Genomic DNA, 9,888 nt, shown 5'->3' with positions numbered 1-9,888 from the left:
CATCAGGTAAGGAAACAATGGAGAAACATAATCAATGGTATCTGAATGTATCTTGTGCCAACACTGAGTGTAGATTGGCCAGCTGTCCAGTGAGTGGTGACTTGTGTCCGTGTGGAAATGGGAGAAAAACTGAATTAAAGATTAGAAAAAAATGAGAAACTGAGAGAAACCAAAATGGACAGATTTTTCCATCTCTGTAGGTAATGGAAGTGAAACATATACAAAAATTGTTCAGATCACAAACAGGCTGATTTTGAGAATGTAGGAAGATCTCTGCTGTATTGGACCAAAGATCAATCTAGGCCAGCAACTTTTTCTGCACAAAGAACATCTAGATGCATCCAAGAAATCTGCAAACAGAGTAGCCCTCTACTACTGTTGAATCCTAGCAAACAGTATTCAGAGACATGCAGTCTCTGATCTTGGAGGTAGTATATATGTCCATAACAATTTCTGGACATTGATAGTCATATTAAAGGTAAAGCTAAAGGGACCTCTGACAGTTAAGTCCAGTCGCGAACGACTCTGGGGTTGCAGTGCTCATCTCGCTTTAGAATCCGAGGGAGCTGACGTTTGTCCGCAGACAGTTTTCCCGGGTCATATGGCCCAGCAACGGAACACTGACACCAGAGCAGTGCATGGAAATGTCATTTACCTTCCCATCAGAGCAGTACCTATTTATCTACTTGCACTTTTTGGCGTGCTTTCGAACTGCTAGGTTGGCAGGAGCTGGGACTGAGCAACGAAAGCTTACCCTATCGGTGGGATTGGAACCACCGACCTTCTGATTGGCAAGCCCAAGGCCCAGTGGTTTAGACCACAGTGCCACCCACGTCCCATGCTAGTCATATTATCCTCTATAAATTTGTCTAGCCCCCTTTTCAAAGTTGTCTAAGTTGGTAACCATCACTACTTCTCATGGAAGCATCTTCCAAAGTTTAACTATGTGCTGGGAAATATTTAGTTTCCTTGAATGACCCCATTAGGTTATGGACAAAATAGGGAGAGTGATTATATATATATATATATATATATATATATATATATATATATATATTCATTCCAAGGCAGGATCCCAAACATTGGGACCTTCCCTGATAATTAGGGACAATTGGAGCAAGCAAGGCATGTGATTCCACATTTGGAACAGTGTGCAAAGTGTTTACACAGATGTTCATAGGTTGGACTTCTTTCCACTTACGTTATTAAGACCAAGAGTTCATAACCTCAATTTGGCAACCTTGTTGGGTGGAGTCCATAGTGTGCTGAGTCGCAGGAAAAAAAAATAGTAAACACAATCAATAAGGTGATTATTCCTATCGGCTTGATAATCAACCACTGGAGAGTATGGGGAGTGGGTGATTACTTAAGAGCAATTTCCATGGAGGTGTCAATGGATTAATTCACACCCAAAAGTGTGTCATACTCACCTGGTGGTGGAGGAAACTGTATAAAAAGGTCGGCACCCAAGGACTGCCTTCATCATCTCTCTTGACTCTTTCCATCCTCCAATAACAAGTACAGGTAAGTCAAAGCAGGTGTCTTTCAAAGCTGATATTGCAATTGAAATGAATTTGGAGATGAATGAACCTCTTCAAGGTGATTCTCTCAGCTTGATTATGCCCACATTTAATGTTGCTTGAATCTGAATTTTGATCCTAGGAACATGAGAAACTGCCTTTGTGATGTTCAGACCATTGGTCCATCTTAGCTCAGTGTGATCTTTACTGAGTAGCAACAGGGGTTGCGGCTGAAGAACATTCCCAAACCTACCTGGAGATGCTGGAGGACAAACCTGGGAGCTTCTGCATGCAAAGCAGATGCTGTTTGTGCAATGTCTCCATGGTTGGAAGCACTAAAGCTTCTGTTTGCTGCTTGCTGGAAACTGCAGGGGGGGGGGAGTGTGCTTTTGTGCTCTGGTCTTGCTTGTGGGCTTATCTTTAGGGCATCTGCTTGGCAACTGTGTGAGCAGGATGTTGGACTAGGTGGACTATTGGCCTAATCTAGCAGCCAGGCTGTTCTGATGTTCTTATGGGTAACGATTAGGGAGGACTCTTGCATTCATGCTCTCCCTGTGGGCTTCCTGGAGAAATCTGATTGGCCACTGTGAGAAAAAGGATGCTATACTAGATAGGCCATTGGCCTTTTCCAACAAGCTCTTCTTGTGGTCTTATGTCCTTATGTTCTGCCCGTCTGCTAAACATTATGAATCAAGGAAACAGATGCAAGTATTTCTAGAGGGTGGGGAAACTTAAAAAGTTGGCATATTTGCCAATGTTAGGTTAGAACTTATCAACAAGATTATGGGTTCTTTTGAAAATGTTCTTTTCAAGCTTGATTTCCACACATATGGGCCTCTCCATTCCTGTGGAGCAGTAGAAGGCTTCTCATCAGGTTAGAACTCTGAGGCTGTGGAGGCTGCAGAGTGGAATTTGCCACCAGGGTTGCCTTCAGGTTTTGGTGGGCCTTGGAGCAAAGTAACCCACCTAAAGCCCCTTGTCTCAGTATCTTCTCGCTTCCAGCAAGTGCAGTGACCACCTGCTGGAAGTCTCCATAGGAGGTGGCGTTCTACCAAGCCAAGTCATTGGTCCATCAAGCTTAGCATTTTCTCCAAGGACTGGCAAAAAATCTATGGGATTTCAGACAGGAGTTTGTCCCAACCCTACTTACAGATGCTGGGGGTTGAATCTTCAGCCTTCTGCATGATATTCAGGAGTTCTACCACTGGCTCTTCCCATCGACATTACCAGTTAGAGAAGCAGTTAGAAGAAAGTTCTCTCTGCAGATGGAGGCCCTCTACAGGTGCCTATGCCCCTCCTTGGGACCAGTCCTGCCTCCCAGCCTTAGTGTTGCAATTCTTTTGTTTTTAAGTTCTTATCCATATGCAATCTCCTTTTGCCTATATAGCGTAACAGAGAAGCACAGCTATAAGCAAGTCATAAAAAGGATGCAGGAGGGGAAAGAATGAATGATTCAGAACTCCAAATATATCTTCTAAGCTGGCAAGTAAACTAGGGAGGAAAGGATTCCCTTGTCCCTTTGGTGTAACATGGATTCTTTCCACATTGCAATAGACTTCTCTCAAGTTCTGATTTAATATGGAGAATTTATAGAAATAATGATATTATTATTATTATTATTATTATTATTATTATTATTATTATTATTATTATTATTATTTCTACCCCGCCCATCCAGCTGGGTTACCCCAGCCACTCTGGGTAGTTTCCAACAGAGGGTTAAAAATACATTAAAACATCAGTTATTAAAAACTTACCTAAACAGGGCTGCCTTCAGATGTCTTCTAAATGGCAGATAGTTGTTTATTTCTTTGACATCTGGTGGGAGGGCGTTCCACAGGGAGGGCACCACTACTGAGAAGGCCCTCTGCCTGGTTTCCTGTAACTTCGCTTCTTGCAGTGAGGGAACCGCCAGAAGGCCCTCGGAGCTGGACCTCAGTGTCCGGGCAGAATGATGGAGGTGGAGACACTCCTTCAGGTATACTGGACTGAGGCCATTTAGGGCTTTAAAGGTCAGCACCAACACTTTGAATTGCACTCAGAAATGTACTGGGAGCCAATGGAGGTCTTTCAAGACCAGTGTTACGTGGTCTCAGCGGCCGCTCCCAGTCACCAGTCTAGCTGTCGCATTCTGGATTAGTTGTAGTTTCTGGGTCATCTTCAAAGGTAGCCCCACGTAGAGCGCATTGCAGTAGTCCAAGTACTTACTTGCGCGTTGCAAGTAATCCAATATTGGAATGCCTAATTTGCTGCAGATGGTACTTCCTTTGCATTATCCCTCTCTACATCCTGAAAGTGCATGTGTGCATTGCTAAATTATTGCAAACAAATAAAACAACAAAATACAGTCTAACCGCAGGCTCGATTACATCAAGATTCTTTTTGTACATTGTTGTCACCAATGAGCAAAATTTTCTGCTGCACCTTGAGAAAACAATGTACACAAAGGCACTTGATCCAACCCCATTAAACTGACCCTATTTCTGTCCACCCTTAAAGGAAGGGTGGGAAAGCTGAGTGAACTAAATGATGTGTAAAAATTGCACATACAACAACACAATATATAATTTGAAATCAATAGAAGAGCAGTGATTAATTCTCATTTCGCTGGAACTTCTTGCAAAACAAGGTGAGTTTATTGGAGACTCAGAAATCCAGAGGAAAAAAATCAGAGAAGGGATTGTTTCTCAGAGTTGCATGTGGAAGGACCTGGGTTCACTCCCCAACATCTCCACGTTGGGCTAGGATAACCATTGTCGGAAACTCTGGAGAGGTGCTGCCAATCAGTGTAGACAACATTGATCTCGATGGACAGTGGTCAGACTTGATGTAAGGCAGTTTCTTCTGTTAAAAAGAACATAGCTCAGTGGCATTACAATGTCCTCATGGAATGAATCTCAGTAGTAGCATCTCAGCATCTTCAGGAGGAGCTGGGAAGGCTATTGTTATGGAAATACTGGAGAGCCATTGCCAATCAGTGCAGTTCAGCCTTCCCCAATCTGGTGCCCTACACATGTTTTGGACCTCAACTCCCGTCAACTCAGTTGGGCACAATCATTCCAGCTGGGGCAAATGTGAGTTGAAATCCATAACACCTGGAAAGGATTAGGTTGCAGCAGATTGCTTTGGACCGATGGTCCCATTTAGTATAAAGCAGCATCTCATGACCCTTCCTACATTTTGGGTATGGAAAGTTGTGGGGGCATCCCTCATGTCAAGGCATTGCATGCACCAATATTGAATGTGTTTTGACCCAAATGAATGTGTGCGTGCGTGTTCAGTTCCATATACATGATTGAAAGTGTAATAAGTTGGCTTGTTAACCCTAGATCATAACATACTGGGAGACAACCTTAGCAGAACACGGACAATGAAAACCTTGCATTCTGAAAGCTTTCTAAGTATGTTTCTGGCAAAAGTGATTGATCTATGTTGACTTGTTTGCTATTTAGATGCAACATGTCCTCCTTGGTTTTAATATTATGTGGAGGAGCTTGCCATCACCCAAAATGGTACAATCACTTCTGTGAGAAACAGTTTTGACTATACAAAATACCAGATGCAGATGATGCTTTCTGGAATGAGATATGAGCTTTGCATGCTTAGAATCCTCACCTCAAAGAAAATAAGGTTCCATAATTCTTAATTGAAATCTGAGTCAGAGAATAACCCAACCAGCCACTCCAATCTCAATCCACTTCAATTTAAACAAAACTTAGCAGCCAATGCAATGGTGGTCCTCTAACCACACAAAGAGAGGGTTCTGCAGTCCTCATCCTCTTTCATTGGTAGCAGGATAGGAATATAGACTGTGATGGCCCTTCGTTGAGGTTTCCCATTTGGGGACAACGGGGGAGTTTATTTTCTGCACCATCTGAACCTGAGCCAGGCAAGAGATGATAGGAGTATCATTAAGTCTTCAAGTCTATTGGGAAGGTAGGGAACCTCTGGACTTGGGAGCTGCTAGTTTGCAAGATATTTCTTCTTCTTCTTGCATTAAGCACTACATAGCTAAAGGGTCAGATATTAAGAGATTACTCTAATGGTTTTTAATTAAAACTCATTGTCAATTTAGTTGGTTTCAGATTTGCATCATGCTAACCTAAGGGCAAGTTGCAACATCTTGCAGTGCTGCTTAAGATGATCGCCCTGTCCTGAAGACTGATGGCCAATTAAATTAGGGTTGTTCACTTGGAAGGGAAACTCATTGTTTTCAGCAGGGCTTGAGTAATGACACTTTGTTTGGGCTTTGAGCAGCCAACTCCCTTGATTTTCTTTCCAAAGTGTTCCATCCCTGCTTCCCACACAAACTTCCCTGTGATCATAACTACCACCTGAAAAGGCCTTCTTCATCAATCCTTTTCCAAAACAAATGACTAAATAATGAAACCTGGACAAATCCACTCCCATGGCACTAATTCAGAAGATATTTCATCTGATCCCAGTTCAAGAACCACTAAACACAGGGACTTTAAGGAACTTCTTTTCTGGATTATCAGACCAAAAGTCTGTCAGATCCCTAAGGACATAAGAAAAGCCTGCTGGGTCAGGGCAATGGCCCATCTAGTCCATCACCCTGTCCACACAGTGCACAACCAGACACCTGTGGGAAACCCACAAGTGGGTTTTGAACACACCACACACACACAATCTCCCCGCCTGTGGTTTCCAGCAACTGATATTCAGACGCATTACTGCCTCTGACCATGAAGGCAGAGCCAACACATGATGGTTTGTAGCCATTGGTAACCTTATCCTCTATTATTTCTTCCAATCCACTTTTAAAGCCTTCCAAGTTGGTGGCCATCACGGCCTTCCACAGGAGCGAGCTCCATAGTCTTAACTATTTGCTGTGTGAAGAAGCATTTTCTACCAACGCTTAGCTTCATTGGACAGTCATGAGTTTTACTTACAGATAGGTAGCCGTGTTGGTCTGCCATAGTCAAAATAATAATAAAAAATCCTTCCTGTAGCACCTTAAAGACCAACTAAGTTAGTTCTTGGTATCTGAAGAAGTGTGCATGCACACGAAAGCTTATACCAAGAACTAACTTAGTTGGTCTTTAAGGTGCTACAGGAAGGAATTTTTTTTATTATTATGAGTTTTACTGTTATGAGAAAGGGACAGAAAGCTCTGTCTTATCCACTTTCTCCATGCCATGTATAATTTTATAAATTTCCATCAGGTCACCTCTTAGTCACATTTTCTCTAAACTAAGAAGTCCCAAATGCTACAACCTGTCCTCAAAGGACAAACCTGTCCTTCATCCCCTGGATCATTTTGGTTGCACTTTCAAGAAGCTTCTCCAGCTCTACAAATATCCCTTTTGATATGTAAACTATCCTTCCTGAGCTGAGGTGCCCAGAACTGGACATAGTATTCCAAATGTGGCCACAGCATAGATTTGTATAACCTTCTGGATTATCAGGCCAAAGGTCCACCAGACCCAACGTCCTGTTTCCCACAGTTGGCCAATCAGAAGCCCCCAAGAAGGGCATGGGCATTATAGTCTTCACAGGCTGCTGTCTGCCAATGACAGTTGCACTGTTAGATACTGCCATGAAGCATTAAGGTCTAAAGCAATGTTCATCAGTCCTCTGATGTTGTTGGGCAACTCCCATCATTCTTGACCATTTGCTAAACCAGTTGGAGATGATGTGAGCTGTGGCCCAAGAACCTCTGGGGACTGAAGGTTAAAGAACCCTGTTCCAAAGTGACTTCATGACTAACATGTCAGACTGCTCCTAATTTCCTTAATATGTGACCTGAGTAAACTATGCCAGCTGGGCAATTGGCAGGTAATTGCTTCTACAATAGAATGTATTCTAGTTGCTGGGTATCATAAATGGACAGAGTGCTGTTGCAGTGGTTGTGGGCCACTGTGAGAACAGGAGGTTGGTTTAAATGGGCCTTTGGCTTGATCCAGCAGTCAGGTTCTTTTTTTTTTTTATCGGTAACAATGAGGGGCTCTTGCATTCATGCCCTGCTCATGGGCATCCTGGAAGAATTTAATTGGCCACTGTGAGAACAGGATGTTGGGCTAGATGGTCTTTAGGGTTCTTCTGATGTTCTTACAAATGTCACCTTCGAGCAGCCCATGCAGCCAGCAGAGTTAGGGCTTATGCTTATGAGAGTTGCAATCTAGAACCATTGAATTAAGGGAGGAGAAGGATATCAATGGCTTCTAGCCACAATGACTGTGTTTACTCTCCACTACCAAAGGCACAATGTCACTGAATACCAGTTTATGGGAACTACAAGTGGGGAGAGTGGCTACTTGTGGGCTTTCTGTAGGCATCTGGTTGGCTAATGTGAAAAGAGGACTCAATGGGTCATTGGACTGATCCAGCTGTGGGACGCTTCTGTTCATGGACACCTTTGTGAGCTGCAGCAGAGGGCATGACTTTATCAACCTCTCTATTAATCTGTAGGGATTTGGAACGAGTTTGTTGAATTAAATGTTGCATACCACATTGATCTCTCGTTGTGCTCTTTCAGAAACAGCTCTCACCCTGCAAAGATGTCCGTCGGAGGCGGTGGAAACATGTGCTATGCCAGCTGTCCTGCATCCACAGTGACTATACAGCCACCACCCTTCGTCCTAAATATCCCAGGACCAGCGCTCTACTGCCCTGACCAAAACTTTGGCATTGAGCAATACAACCCATGTGCAGGCTATGGCGGTGGATATGGAGGCAGCGGAGGAATGGGGGGACGTGCTATTGGTAGCGGAAGCGGCATGGGCATAGGTGGTGGTATGGGTGGAGGAGGAGGTTATGGAGGCAGCGGAGGAATGGGGGGACGTGCTATTGGTGGCGGAAGCGGCATGGGCATAGGTGGTGGTATAGGTGGAGGAGGAGGTTATGGAGGCCTTGGTGGTGCAGGTGGTTATGGGGGTGGAAGTATGGGAGGCCGTGGGCTTGGTGGTTTAGGTGCAGGTGGCAGTCTGGGCGGTGGAGGAGGTTATGGTGGGGGCATTGGTGGTGGTTATGGGGGTGGAAGTATGGGGGGCCGTGGTGGGGGTGGTTTAGGTGGGGGTAGCATGGGTGGTAGTGGTGGCATTGGTGGATCTGGTGGACGTAGAGGCAGCATAGGTGGTGGCAGCGGGGGCGGACGTAGAGGCAGCATAGGTGGTGGCAGCGGGGGCGGACGTAGAGGCAGCATAGGTGGTGGCAGCGGGGGTGGACGTAGAGGCAGCATAGGTGGTGGCAGTATGAGCGGACGTAGAGGCAGCATAGGTGGTGGCAGTGTGGGTGGACGTAGAGGCAGCATAGGTGGTGGCAGCATGGGTGGTGGGCTTGGTGGATCTGGAGGTAGTGTTGGTGGTGGCACTGGTGGAATTGGAGGCAGTATGGGTGGTGGAGGAGGAGGACGCCGAATCAGCGGGGGACGCCGATACAGTGGCAGTGGTGGCTACAGCAGTGGCGGATATGGTGGAAGTGGTGGCTACAGCAGTGGCGGATATGGTGGAAGTGGTGGATACGGAAGTGGTGGATATGGTGGAAGTGGGGGATATGGCAGTGGCGGATATGGTGGAAGTGGCGGATATGGTGGCAGTGGCGGATACGGCAGTGGTGGATATGGTGGAAGTTGCGGATATGGCATGGGCGGATATGGCAGTGGTGGATACGGCAGCTATGGTGGTGGATACAGTAGCGGTGGATATGGTGGCAGAAGTTATGGCACCAGAAGGATTATATACTCTGGAGGCCGCAGAAGCGGATATGGTGGAGGCGGCTACAGCAGCAGGTCTTATGGCGGCTCCTATGGTGGAAGCTTGGCGCTGCTGCCTATTACCGCATGCTACACCTGCTACTGAACCCAGAGGAAACAACCCAGAACTCACGGGACAACCGCAGAAACAAAAGACGATGAACCCAAAGCTTGCAGGAGTGGACTTGGGGAAACCCTTCGTCTTCTGTCGCCTGCTGATGACAAGCAAGCTCCTTGAACTGAATGATCAGCGAATCCACACTTGAACTTTGTGTGCATTTTTGTTTCCACAACTGCACACAAGAAGAAATAACTCGCAGTAATATCCTTTCCAGGCTATGTTGCTTTCTACAGACTTCACGACTATGACTTGAAGCGGGTGGGGGAGAGCATATAAGCCCACCCCTTTTCTCCGCTCTGACGATGAACAACCCACAACTGTGCACTTGCATGTCCTGTCTGAAGAGATTCTTGAATGCCTTGGACTGTAACCACTGAAGCATTGTGAAACCTCTGTTTCCACATCCAATGAAGCAATAGTGCAGATTGAAAAATCAATTGCATTCTAATTTATCACCCTTTTCCCTGCTGAAAAAAAAATACTGCTGTTTCTTCATTTCCTATGTCATTAAAGCTTTTTTTTGCATCATAAAA

At 45.2% G+C, this 9,888-nt stretch overlaps 1 protein-coding gene across 5 annotated transcripts; it reads left to right on the top strand.

Annotated features, from left to right (window-relative positions):
• The first annotated feature begins 1,366 nt into the window (after positions 1-1,366).
• LOC308575151 (uncharacterized protein) lies at positions 1,367-9,888 on the top strand. Of its 5 annotated transcripts, XM_081173705.1 has the most exons (4): positions 1,367-1,524; positions 8,020-8,687; positions 8,724-8,759; positions 8,796-9,888. In XM_081173705.1, the coding sequence occupies exons 2-4, from the start codon at positions 8,042-8,044 to the stop codon at positions 9,338-9,340; spliced, it is 1,227 nt and encodes a 408-aa protein (XP_081029831.1). In that variant the 5' UTR covers positions 1,367-1,524; positions 8,020-8,041; the 3' UTR covers positions 9,341-9,888. The 5 variants fall into 5 exon arrangements, with proteins under 5 accessions (XP_081029831.1, XP_081029832.1, XP_081029829.1 ...); XM_081173706.1 differs by having other exon boundaries at positions 8,020-8,294; positions 8,382-9,888; XM_081173703.1 differs by having other exon boundaries at positions 8,724-9,888.

Source organism: Podarcis bocagei (assembly GCF_964188305.1).
Source record: "Podarcis bocagei genome assembly, chromosome: 16".
NCBI classification, from domain to species: Eukaryota; Metazoa; Chordata; class Lepidosauria; order Squamata; family Lacertidae; genus Podarcis; species Podarcis bocagei.
The sequence above is the reverse complement of the archived record's forward strand: the minus strand, read 5'-3'. Positions and strand labels throughout refer to the sequence as shown.

Bases quoted from the DNA above. Each gene is read 5' to 3' on its own strand.
- LOC308575151 (XM_081173702.1), top strand. From the start codon at position 8,042: ATGTCCGTCGGAGGCGGTGGAAACATGTGCTATGCCAGCTGTCCTGCA.